The 13,516-nt window shown below is 48.5% G+C and overlaps 1 protein-coding gene across 1 annotated transcript in view; it reads right to left on the minus strand.

Moving 5' to 3' along the window:
• NUGGC (nuclear GTPase, germinal center associated) overlaps nt 1-13,516 on the minus strand; it is a 101,325-nt gene that overhangs the window by 60,877 nt on the left and 26,932 nt on the right. Inside the window, exons 3-4 of the mRNA XM_053250145.1 lie at nt 7,735-7,836; nt 6,371-6,476 (exon numbers count right to left, since the gene is read on the minus strand). Coding sequence (XP_053106120.1) covers nt 6,371-6,476; nt 7,735-7,836 — 208 coding nt within the window. The remainder of the gene's footprint in view (nt 1-6,370; nt 6,477-7,734; nt 7,837-13,516) is intronic.

Raw genomic sequence — 13,516 nt, forward strand, 5'->3', positions numbered from 1 at the left:
AAAGTTGGAAAAAGTTGAGGGGAAAGTATTAAAGAGGTTTGGACAGAGACAGACAGAGGGCAGATGGACAAGGTGGCACACAACAACACACACAGAGAGCAGAGAGACAGACACACACTAATGTGACACACAGTCAGCAGGGACTCACAGCAGACACCAGCAGCAAAAGAGCAAGCAAGGTCTCAGAGATGATCCCACAACTGCAGCCAAGAGAAGTTTCCAGAGAAGAGGCTTGGGTTTATATAGGTTTGAAATTCCCTCCTTTGGGAGCCCCCACCTTTGCACTCCCCCACGGCCAACAGGGTGCCAGCTCTCAACAGTGCAACAGCCAAGCAGCCTACCAGACCAAAGGACTCATTCTGGCCAATCAAAGGATCAATAGCGCAGCCAATACAATGCCTGAAAATAGCATCACAAAATGGATGCTAGGAGCAAAAGTTTCAGGAATGAGCCACAAAATGGAGGACACACTTCAAACTTTAAAGGGACACTCCAGAGACTCAATTGAACTCCCGAACCGGTTCGGGAAACCCGAGCCGGTTCGGAGCCGAACCGACTCGGATTCGGTCCGGATCGGTCCCAGAAGGGCCCGATTCGGTCCGGGATCGAACCGCCGGATCCGGACCGGTTCGGGACGAACCGATCCGGATCCGGACCGAACCGCACATCACTAACCCGTAGATCTTCCGTTTACCAAGGGGCCAAATTTGAAGCGGGTCGGAGGGGACGCTTGGGAGCAATCGTGTCTACTGCCCAAATTATTCCAATTCTCAACCAGGGCATCAACTGGATCACCAGCAAACTCAACATTAAATCCCTCCAAGGCTTCCTGGAATCTTACTGGATCCAATAACCTCTTTGGGCGGACCATTCTAATGGGCCCCTCGCCCCTGCAGAGGTGGGAAGTGATTGTAAGTCCAACCTTAACCAGATGGTGGTCCATCCATGACAGTGGGGAAATCACAGGGGTCCCCACCCACAGAACACCACCCTGATCAGAGTAAAATACCAAATCAAGCGTGTGACCTGCAATATGCGTCGATCCAGAGACCACTTGGGATACGCCCATAGCTGTCATGGCCGCTATGAACTCCTGAGCTACCCCGGACAGATTGGTCCCGAAATGAACATTGAAGTCCCCCAGCACCAAGAGTCTGGGAGACTCCAACGCGGGTTCTGCGACCAAGTCCATGAGCTCAGTAAGGGATTCCGCTGGGCAGCGGGGCGATCAGTACACCAACAGAAGTCCCAATCTATCCCTGGTCCCCAAATTCATGTACACACATTCAATATGGTCCGATACCCTGACAGGGACCCTGGTAAGGGAGATGTTATCCTTATAGACCACAGCCACTCCACCTCCCCACCCACGTCCCCTCACCTGCTCCTCTACAGAATATCCTGGAGGGAGAAGCTGGGACCAAACTGGACCAATAGCCTCCCCCAACTAAGTCTCGGAGATACACACCAGGTCGGCCCCTTCATCCATGATCAAATCATGGATGAGTTCAGATTTATTTTGGACCAACCTGGCATTACATAGGAGCAGGGGAAAGCTATGTGGGTTGTTGGCAGTGCTCCCCGAGGTCAAAGAGCGGGCAGGACAGCCGGAAGGGGAGACAGCTATTAAATTTCTGACTACCCTTCCCCTGGAACGGGCCGTTGACATGCCAACATTACTTCTTCTATTCCCTGCCACCACCGGGATAGCTGCCCCATAGTCAACGAAGGTGCCCCCTGTCCCCCCCCATCTCCAGATGAACCCAAACACATTACAGCAACTTCAACCCAAGTCTAAAACAGCTTAAAATTAATTAAACAGAAGCCCTCTAGCCCTTGCTCTCCCCTGAAGTGGTTCCCCCAAAGGGGAAACCCCCTTCAGTGTCACCCCTTCGGTGGCGGGCCCACCACCACAAGGAGCCTCCCTATAAAGCCCAAAACTGAGCAGGTGACCCGAGGAACAGCTGAGTCACTCAGGGGCTGGTCCCAATCCTGCCCACACTTCCTGCAGATGTTAACCTGAGGCTGCAGCCCCACAGGGGAAGCAAAGGCAGGCAGGCAACAGCAGAAGGAACCCCAGCACCAACCTGGTCTCTCACTCCAGGCAGCACAGGGTGGGAGGTAGATGGACTCTCCCTTCCCTCTCTGCTGGGCTTCTAACCCTAGGATGCTGAAGAACTTCTCCTGCAAGACAGCAAGCTATCTTATACAGGCAAGGCAGAGCCAGAACAGTTAAGACGGGGCAATGTTTCAACATTCTGCCACTATAAGCCCTGGTCATTCTCTCAGTCATAAAATCAAAGGCATATTCAAATCTGCCTGACATGGTGACAAGAGACACCACCCCTCTCAAACGGGTGCAGATCCACTGAAAAATGGCTGAGATACAGCAGTTTTAATGATCCTCTCCTAAAAAGAGGCGGGTTAAGTGTTGACTACCTATTTGTCATCAAATAAATAACATACCTCTTTTATTTTTAATGGCCCTTCAAATTTTTTTAGAAATTCAGATATATCCTGAAGTGTGATCCATTGATGTTTAGAAAAAATCAACTTAATATTTAAGAACATAAGAACACAGCCCTGCCAGATCAGGCCCAAGAAGGCCCACCTAGTCCAGCATCCTGTTTCACACAGTGGCCCACCAGATGCCACTAGAAGCCCACAGGCAGGAGTTGAAAGGGGAATGCCCTCTCTCCTGCTGTTACTCCCCTGCAACTGGTGGTACTCAGAGGCATCCTGCCTTTGAGGCTGAAGGTGGCCTATAGCCCTCTGACTAGTAGCCGCTGATAGACCTCTCCTCCATGAAGTTGTCCAAACCCCTCTTAAAGCCATCCAGGTTGTTGGCTGTCACCACATCTTGTGGCAGAGAATTCCACAAGTTGATTATGTGTTGTGTGAAAAAATGCTTCCATTTGCTGGTCCTAAATTTCCTGGCAATCAATTTCATGGGATGACCCCTGGTTCTAGTGTTATGTGAGAGGGAGAAGAATTTGCTGCTCCATTGAGCAGCAAAAGCAACTCCAGTTTGACCATGGCCAGTGTGCAGCTTCATCATTAAACTGCCGAATAGCAAGATGGGGTGGAACATCAGTTTCAGGCGGGCAGCTGTTAAACTTCTGATATAATGACAGATCGTTCCTATCCATTGTGTTAAAACCTCCTGCAATTATAATAAAAGCTTGGTGGAGGTGGGGGGGAGTACACTGACTTGTTTTCATATTCCTCAAATTTACCCCAAACCTTTTTATTTGTGTACTCAGTCTTGTATAGGTGGTGTTTGTTTGTGTGTGTGTGTATGTATGTATGTGTGTGTGTCTATACACACACTTATCAGAAGCAAACCAATACTATTAAATTTAATCATAATCGCCATTGCATAGTGTTCAAAAGTTGGCAGCTTATTTATTGACACCTCTAGTGCAGCTGTTAGAAACTAACAGCCCCTAGCCTCCACATAATCCACCCCTCCCCTTCCCTGCCACTGCCCCCAGAAAAAGGGAATAAAAACCATCTAAATATGGTTCCTCATCCAGCAAAGCTTCCTGTACAAATATAAAATCAAACCCTGAAATGTAATTTACGAATGAAACATCTTTGACTCTTGACTTCTAACCTGCCACATTCCAAGAAATAAAGGTTAAAGGCCACAATGAGGAGACAGAATGTCATTCAGACAAAGATGAAGTGGACCCACTGGTCTGTGCAGACTCTCTTGCTTTTCCTTGTTCATATCTAGAGGGTCTAAACCATTTTGATTGAAGCAACTCTTCCATAGAGCATCCACTTCTCTCTAAGCTGTGTATGTTTGTGAGTTGTGAGAGTAACAGGCATCAAAGATCCAGAAACATTTTTCCATCTTCCGCATCCCCCTTTCAAGGAGGAGCCTACTGAAGTCATGTGAGTTATTTCTTCACTATGTGCATTACCTGGGCCCATATTCAGCATCCTAAAATCAGGAACCTCCTGATCATTTCCCCATAGTAATAACTTTGCCTGCTTCAAAAATTCAGGATCAATGTTAACCAAACATTGGACTTGCATAGAATCTGGCTCATCCCAGTTTTGACAGCTCTGATAATCTAAGACCATCAAAGTATTATTTATTATCATTATTATTATTTGTTTGATTTTTAGACCGCCCTTACAAAATAGCTCAGGGTGGTTCACAAATACCATAAAACAGTTAAAATCAATCAATGATCAGGAATGAAAAATTTAAAATACAATAAATCAGATAAAAAGTAAAACAATTCAAAACCTTATAAAAACTCAATACATTAAAAACCCTTTAAATTTAAAAACCCTGGAAGGCCAGGTCGAACAGGTAGGTCTTTAGGGCTCTCCTAAATGCCAATAAAGAATTCAAATTACGGATTTCTGCAGGGAGCGCATTCCACAATTTTGGAGTGGCTACAGAGAAGGCCCGCCTCTGGGTCGCCACTAGACGAGCCGGTGGCAACTGGAGCCGGACCTCCTCAGATGATCGTAGCGTGCGGTTGGGATCAGACCAAAGAAGGAGCTCTGTGGCCAGCACTCCTGGCCACAGCCTCCACCTGAGATACCAGGGTGAGGCCCGTATCCAGGAGTACCTCCAAGCTGCGTACCTGCTCCTTCTGGGGGAGTGTAATCCCATCCAGCACAAGGAGATCTAACTCATCCCTCAGATTCTGAGCCCCTACAATAAGCATCTCCGTCTTGCTTGGATTCAGAATGGAGCCCTTAGGGACTCCATATAACAGCTCTCATTGAGAAGAGCAACTGTCACCAAGCTCCACCATCTGGGATCTGCCCAAGAGATAGGAGCAGAACTGCCTCCTATCCCCAACTGGTCGGCCACCACCCTCTCAATCACCTTGCCCAACCAAGGGAGATTAGAGATTGGCCTGTAACTATCCATCACCAAGAGATCCAGGGAAGGCTTCTTAAGAAAAGGTCTAATTATTGCCTCCTTCAAGCATGGAGGCACTTTACCCTCCCTCTACAATGCATTTATGATATTCACCAGGCCTCCTCAAATAATCTCCCTGCTAGATTAAAGCAGCCAAGTTGGGCAAGGGTCCAGAGAACAAGTGGTGGACCGCACCACTCCAAGCAACTTGTCCACATCCTCAGGAATCACAGATTGAAACTGATCCAACCTAATACTGCAAGAAGGATTGCTGGACACCTTCTCCGTAGACCCTGCAGAAAAGGTGGAATCCAAGTTGGCCTGAATACAGGAGATTTTATCTGCAAAGAACCCACTGAGGGCATCACAGCAGAGCACCTCCTGGAGCTGATTAAAAACAGAAGGAGTAGAAATTAGACTCCTCACTACCGGGGATAACTCCGCCAAAAGTGAACCCATGGAAGCAATGCGAGCCAATCAGAACTTCTTTTTTGCCGTATGCACTGCCTCCGCGCAAGCCCTCAACTGGGTCACATGCTGCATCCTGTCAAATTCAAGCTGAGTTCTCCTCCACCTGCACTCCAGTCGCCTACCCAGCCGCTTCAACCCTCACAACTCCTCGGTATACCAGGGAGCCGATTTTGAAGCGGGTCTGGAGGGACACTTAGGAGCAATCGTGTCTACTGCTCTGGCAAGTTCCTTATTCCAGGTTCCCACCAGGGCATCGACAGAATCACCTGCAGCACCAACTTCGAAACCCTCCAAGGCCTTTTTGAACTCTACTGGGTCCAGCAGCCTTTTTGGGTGGACCATCCTAATTGGTCCATCACCCCTGCAGGAGTGGATTGTGGCCGTGATACCAACCTTAACCAGGTAGTGGTCCAACCATGACAATGAGGAAACCACAGGATCCCACACCCACGGAACACCCCCCTGATCCAAACAGAAGACCAAATCGAGCACATGGCCGGCAACATGAGTTGGTTCAGATACTAGCTGGGATAGGCCCATAGTTGTCATGGCCGCTATGAACTCCTGAGCCGCACCAGACAAGCCAGCACCAAAGTGGATACTGAAGTCCCCCAGGACTAAAAGCTTGGGACACTCCAAAACTCCAAGCCTGGGACACTCCATTATTCTCCAAATTCAAAGACAGCATAGATGACAAAGAGGACACAACTGTCTCCCCATTGTTAATCTCATTACTTGCATCACTGAGAAGCAGAAAATAGAAAATGTTCTCTTGTAACAGGGATTCCCAGATTTTGTGTACTACAACACCCAGAATCCTCAGCTGCAATGACCTTTGGCGGGAGTTGTAGTCAACAACATCTGGGAATCCCTGTTAAAGGGAGCACTGCTCACCAGCCTGATCCTCTTCTGAGCTTTAGCTTTCCTGACAGTCCCTATCAATCTGGGCTACCATACTGGTGATGAGATACGTCTGCTATCTAAGGAGAAACCAGGTAGGAGACTCACTTGAGATATTTAATTCCATCTGGCATTTGGCCCCGGGACAAAGCAGTGAACAATTTCTCATATGCCATGTTGAGAACTTTCCTTGCCTTGGATTCCAGCTTTTCACCTGAAACACAAAGGGAATTTGCAGTTACACCACTTGAGATAGGATGCAAGTCAGAGGATGCTAGCTGCCTGAAGCCCGCTTTTGAGAAGTAGGACTAAGGCGGGCAGTTGCTCTGGATAATTCAGGTTATTGCAATAGGGAGCAGAGGCACATACATCTTGGTTGGTTGCTTGCTTTTAATGCAACCATGGAATCCAGTGCTGGATTTAGGCATAAGCTAAGTAAGCTACAGCTTATGGCCTCACATTAGGGGGTGAGGGGGGCTCTGAATTTTTTTTTTTTTAAGAATAAACCAAGTTTGACACAATAAAAGTAGGGGGAGAATACCCTAACACAGACATTATCATTTTGATACAACAATATACTTATATGGCTACACAATTATCATATTGAGTTTGTAAATCTTTGCCTCTCCTTCATCTCCATCTCCATCTCTGGACTTTCTCCAGCCCTTGCCAAAACATTCTGGACTATTTACAAATCTGGATATTGGAAACCATACATTGTGCGGGGAAGAGGAATGTGTCAAATTTGCACAGTGTGGCATATGAAATGGTGGCTCCTTTCACCCAGAATGCACATTCTTCAGGTGCAGGACAGAGCTCCTTCAGCACTGCCTGGCAAGATGCAAGCAAGTGGCAGTCAGGGCATGTTCTTCTCTCATCGGCTGCATCAGTCTGCAATTGATCTTGTCACATAAAAAGTGATGTGCAGGAAAAAAGCAGCAGGGAAAACTTCCCTCCCCTTCCAGCAGATGCTCTGTTGAGCCTGTTACCCATTTTTAGTCACATGCACAATTCATTGTTATGGAGTGTCCACGGGGGGCGGGGGGGTAGCTGCCTTTGAACATGGGGGGGACACACATATTCCAGGGGGGGCCCGAAGGAGGGAGCTGCCGGCTGGGTGAAAGCTTGCTCTTTGTTCTTCCTCTTTGGAGAAGGGAGGGGGCAGGGCCCCAGCTTCACGTTTTGTCCCAGGGACCAAATCAGTCTTGCTACACCCACCCACCCCCGGCCAATTGTCCATCACCTTGAGTGCCTTCTTTACCAGAAAGACAACGGATGCCTTCTATCATAAGCAAATGCACAAGGCAGCCCTTTCCCCTGCAGCTGCTCATCGGGTGCTGGGAGGAGTCTACAAAGGGGCTTCCTGGAAGTGACGGAGGAGGGACAGAAGCATCCTTCCAGCCTGGCCCTGGGGAAGGTATCAGAAGCACAGCCCAAGGCCTATCTGCTGCTGCCTTCCCACCCAGACTTACACTTCTTCAGCTGCTCCTGCTCCTTGGATTCAAACGCTCCATACTTGTTCCCCATTTTCCTTCGCTTGGGAGGCGTTTCAGGCATGTCTTCCACGGCTGCACCTTGCCAGGATGATAAACAGTGTTCTAGTTAGCAAGATCTCAGCAATCGTGGAGGCTCTGGGAGGGGAAGCGAAGGAGATCCTTCCTGTGGAAGGCTAGGACACAAGAAAAGAAAGCTAGCGACAACAAGGGTGTCATCATCACTGAGAGAGGTTTGGCTGCTTGGACAAAGGACTGCACTACGGACATGAAGGACTGCTGGGCCCAAATGGCTGCACCTCATGAGGACCCGGCAGGAGCCAGTGGTGTGGGGAAGGCATAAGCGACCCTTGTTTGAGCCCCACCCATGCCCCTTCTTTCCCCACCACACGTGCAGAGCCCTCCTTCTCTCCCCACACATAGTGGGGGGAAAGGGGGTACCCCACATGTGTGGAGGGGAGAGAAGAGGTGCAGGGAGCTGCTACCAGGTGCCCATTGTGGCAAGCATACAATTACAGCTCCGCACTATTACACCTCCTGTATTCTACCAAAGAAAGCCACAGGGCTCTGTGGGCACCAGGAGTCGAAATTAACTTGACAGCACACACTTTGCAATTACAGCTGCACCTCTGGAAGGAGCCTCACAAACATGTTTTGCATGAGCCTCACAAAGAGAGGAGAGCTGGTCTGGTGGTAGCGGGCATGAATTGTCCCCTTTGCTAAGCAGGGTCTGCCCTGGTATGCATTTGAATGGGAGACTACATGTGTGAGCAATGAAAGATATTCCCCTGAGGGGCTGGGGCCGTAGCTCAGTGGAAGAGCTCTGCTTTGCAGGCAGAAGATCCCAAGTTCCCTCCCTGGCAGCATCTCCAGATAGGGCTGAGAGAGATTCCTGCCTGCGACTTTGGAGAAGCCGCTGCCAGTCTGGGTAGGTAAGACTGAGTTAGGTGAACCGATGATCCTACTCGGTAGAAGGCAGCTTCCTTTTTTCCTCCTTCCAAATGGCCATGGGATGCATTGAATTTCCAAATTGCCATTGCCATTTAGCAAGTCCATGCATTTGGGGGAACCAGGCCCTTTGGGGGAACCAGGACTTTCAGTGGGCATTCTCTGTCATTCATTTTAGTACCTTCCCTAGAGCATCAGCTTTGCATGTAAAACGTTCCCAGTTCCCTCCCTGGCAGCATCTCCAAGATAGGGCTAAGAGAGACTCCTGCCTGCAACCTTGGAGAAGCCGCTGTCATTTCTGAGTAAACAATACTGAGCTAGATGGACCAAGGGTCTGACTCGGTAGAAGGCAGCCTCCTATGTTCCTAATGTAATCAGAAGGGCTTTAACAGAATCCAACAGGGGAGTGAGACAAAAGCCCAGAACAAAGTGTGAAAATGAGTACGATGCCTCCTGGGAGCACATCCTGGAAGTGTGATGCTCAGGAATATATTTGGGGGTGCTAAAGAGCACTTTGGGGCAAAGGAAAGAGGGGGTGAAAATCCCACCCCTCCCCCGCATGCATAGCAGGACTCTGGATTACTAAACGCTGCAGAGGCGTTTTGCACCCCGTCCTCCTTCTGCACTGGCTGTGGGGATGCCAGACAGCCATTCTGTACATCTATTACGGAAACACAGACAGGGAGATACAGGCTCACCAGCAAACTGAGGATTTGGTTAACTACTCAGAGCCTGCTTCATATCATTAGCGGCCCATGGAACCTTGTGCAGCACCTGCTGCCATACAGGTGAAACTCGGAAAATTAGAATATCGTGCAAAAGTCCATTAATTTCAGTAATGCAAATTAAAAGGTGAAACTGATATATGAGACAGACGCATTACATGCAAAGCGAGATAAGTCAAGCCTTAATTTGTTATAATTGTAATGATCATGGCGTACAGCTCATGAAAACCCCAAATCCACAATCCCAGAAAATTAGAATATTACATGGAACCAAGAAGACAAGGATTGTAGAATAGAACAATATCGGACCTCTGAAAAGTATACAGTGTACTGTGCTTGATTGGCCAGCAAACTCGCCTGACCTGACCCCATAGAGAATCTATGGGGCATTGCCAAGAGAAGGATGAGAGACATGAGACCAAACAATGCAGAAGAGCTGAAGGCCGCTAATGAAGCATCCTGGTCTTCCATAACACCTCATCAGTGCCACAGGCTGATAGCATCCATGCCACGCCACATTGAGGCAGTAATTGTTGCAAAAGGGCCCAAACCAAGTACTGAATACATATGCATGCTTATACCAGTTTTAATGGATGGAAAATCCAGTAAGATTTAAATGAGGTGAAATGCAAATTCTATGTACTGTAGAGAGGCAAAATCAGCCACAAAGAGAAAAAGGTACATTGGTACTCACCGTGAAGGTGTCTTCTGGCTGGTGTAGAAGAGGTCACCCAAGCTTGGGATTACATCCCCCCCACATGCTCCAAAAGGCAGGAAGTAGTCATACTTGAAGATCCTTAACCCAGTGCATGTGGGCGGATCTCCTCAGTGCTTAAAACAGCTCAAGCTACAGAATGAAAACCACAGAACATAACAATATACGAACAATAATGCAGAGAAAGACAGAAAGACTGTCCCCCTACAACCAGATCATCAGCTCCAGCCTAACACAACCCGGGCGGGCCTTGGGTGACCTCTTCTACACCAGCCAGAAGACACCTTCACAGTGTGAGTACCAATGTACCTTTCTCGGCTGGTGTAGGAGGTCACCCAAGCTTGGGACATACCACAGCACCAACCACGGGAGGGAAAATACCCAAGCTGGAGCTACTGACGCAAAAGGACCTGTTGCAGGACCCTCCAACTAAATGCCGCTCTGGCAGCTTCATGTTCATCCAACTTGTAATGCCTTGAAAATGTAAAAGGCGACGACCAAGTAGCCACCTTGCAAATCTCTTCATGGGACGCCGGTGAAGATAACACAGCGGAAGTGGCTGCCGATGTAGTTGAGTGTGCCATAATCTGGCCAGGCACCGGAAGTTTCTGGGCTTTATACAACACCGTAACGCATGAACGGACCCATCGAGCGATAATGGCTGTAGAGACCTTGCATCCCATCTTAGAAGCCTTAAAGGCCACAAAAAAAGCATCTGACTTACGAAAAGCCTGCGTCCTGTCAATATATATCTTCAACGCCCGCCTGACATCCAGACGGTGCCACTCCTTCTCTGCAGGGTGATGAGCATCAAGACAAAAAGAAGGTAATTAAATGTCTGCCTCACGATTAAACTGATACTTTACCTTAGGGATAAACGAAGGATCTGGGATAAGTCTCACAGAGTCCTTAGAGAAAATACACAAATTACTCTTAACTGATAGAGCCTGCAATTCAGAAACCCTCCTGGCCGATGTTACAGCTACTAAAAAGGCCACCTTCCAGGACAAAATCTTCAATGATACAGATCAAAGTGGTTCAAATGGCGGAAACTGCAGACCCCACAACACAATATGCAAATCCCATGACGGAAAACGATGGCAGACCGGTGGAGACAACAAAGCTGCCCCCCTCAAGAACTTGCGTAGAAGAGGGTGCCATGCCTGAACAAACGCTGATGAGGGAACAACATCTGGATCAAGTACGCCGCCTGGCGTTTAAGCGTGTTGGGTTTCAGACCAAGCGCAAGGCCATCCTGAAGAAAACCTAGTAATTCCCTCGACCTGCACTTGTCCAGCTGCAGGGAGCGCTTTGCTGTCCAACACAGAAAACTACGCCAAGTCGATTGGTAAATCTTGTTGGCTGAACACTTTCTACACGCAAGGATGGTAAATCGGACCTTGACACAGCATATCTGGATGGTCTGGCAAATTGAGTGGATGACCTACGGTCAAGTCGACGACCTCGGAAAACCAAGGCCCTCTGGGCCAAAAAAGCGCAATCAATATCAGGGATGCCCAGGAACCCCGCAGCTTCCTGAGGCAATGGGAGAGCAGCGGCACTGGAGGAAATGCATACAGCAGACACGGAGGCCATGGCACCGATAGCGCATCCGTCTCTTCTGCCCCCAACGTCGGGAAATGTGAGTAAAACCTCTGAATCTTGGCATTCTGAGGATATGCAAACAAGTCTATCTGGGGACACCCCAGCCGCTCTATCAGCCACCAAAATACTTGAGGGTGCAGGCCCCATTCTGCTGGCTGGATCTCCTGCCGTCTTAGCCAATCTGCCCGAACACTGGAAATTCCATTTACATGATGGCCCAGAATGGATATTGTTGTTCTCTGCCCAATCCAACAACTACACAGACTGAAGGAAAAGAGATCTTGACTTTGTCCCCCCTTGCCTGGTTATGTGTGCCTTGATTGAGATGTTGTCTGTACACACTAAGATGTTCCTTCCCTTCACCAAGGGCGTGAAGGCTCTTAGGGCCAGAAAGACAGCCCGCAGCTTGAGCCAGTTTATGCTATGGAGCGACTCCTCCACCGACCAAAGCCCCTGGGCAGAACTGTTCCAACAGTGAGCCCCCCAGCCCGATAGGCTGGCGTCCGTCGTGACCATCACTCTCTTGGGTTCTATGAACAGCTTGCCCTTGTCTAGGTTCCCCAGGCCGTCCAACGAATCGACTCGCGAAGAGACACCTAGAGAGGAATGTTCTTGTCCCGCTTGAGGGCAATCCTGTGCTGGTAAGGGAGGACAGCCCACTGTAACTGGCGTAGATGAAAACCTTGCCCAAGGCACCGAGTCCATAGCCGCCACCATGAGACCCAACAAACTTGCTAGATTGAGAAGGCTGGCCCATAGTCTCGAAGCAATCACACGAGCCAGTGACGATAAGACCTCCATCCAATCCTGTGGCAGAAACAGTTTGCCTACTGAGGTGCCCATTACCATGCCCAGATGACGAAGGCTCTGTGTGGGCGTCAGGTGACTCTTGCCCACATTTATTTATTTATTCTATTTATTTATTCTATTTATTTATTCAGTTTTTATACCGCCCTTCCAAGCTGGCTCAGGGCGGTTTACAATTAAAAAACAGAAATCATTAAAAACAATTAAAATAGAAATACAAATATAAACATCAAATTTAAAAACATCTTAAAAAACAATTAAACTATCAAAACAATTAAAACCCTGAAAACCAGGTTAAGATTAAAACAATTAAAACTACATTAAAAACCCTGAAAGGCCAGGCCAAACAGATAGGTTTTAAGGGCTCTCTTGAAGGTCTGCAAAGAATTTAGATTACGAATTTCTGCCAGGAGTGCATTCCACAGTCCAGGAGCAGCCACAGAGAAGGCCCGCCTCTGAGTCGCCACCAGACGAACCAGTGATAACTGGAGACGGACCTCCCCAAATGACCTTAACGTGCGGTGGGGATCATATCAAAAACCCATGGGCACATAACAAAGACACAGACATTGTTCTGGACAAAGCCGACTGAACTGCCCCTTCTTGAGCAAGTTGTCGAGGTAACAATACAGGTGGACCCCCTCAGTGCATAAAGTGGCCACTAGCGGACTAGAACCTTCGTAAAAACTTGGGGGGCTTATGGTAGACCAAAAGGAAGGGCTCTGTACTGATAATGCATCCCCATGTAGCAGAAGCGGAGTATATGTTGACTGAGTGGATGAATGGGGATGTGTAAATAGGCCTCCTGGAGATCTATTGAAGCCATGTAGTCCCCCATCTGCAATGCCTCTGAGATGGTACAAAGGGTTTCCATCCGGAACCTCCTTTTTATCACAAAGCGCTTGACTGGGCATAGGCTGAGAACTGCCCTGGCCGATCCGTCCTTTTTTGGCACCGTAAA

This window comes from Hemicordylus capensis, chromosome 1 (genome assembly GCF_027244095.1).
Source record: "Hemicordylus capensis ecotype Gifberg chromosome 1, rHemCap1.1.pri, whole genome shotgun sequence".
NCBI lineage: Eukaryota > Metazoa > Chordata > Lepidosauria > Squamata > Cordylidae > Hemicordylus > Hemicordylus capensis.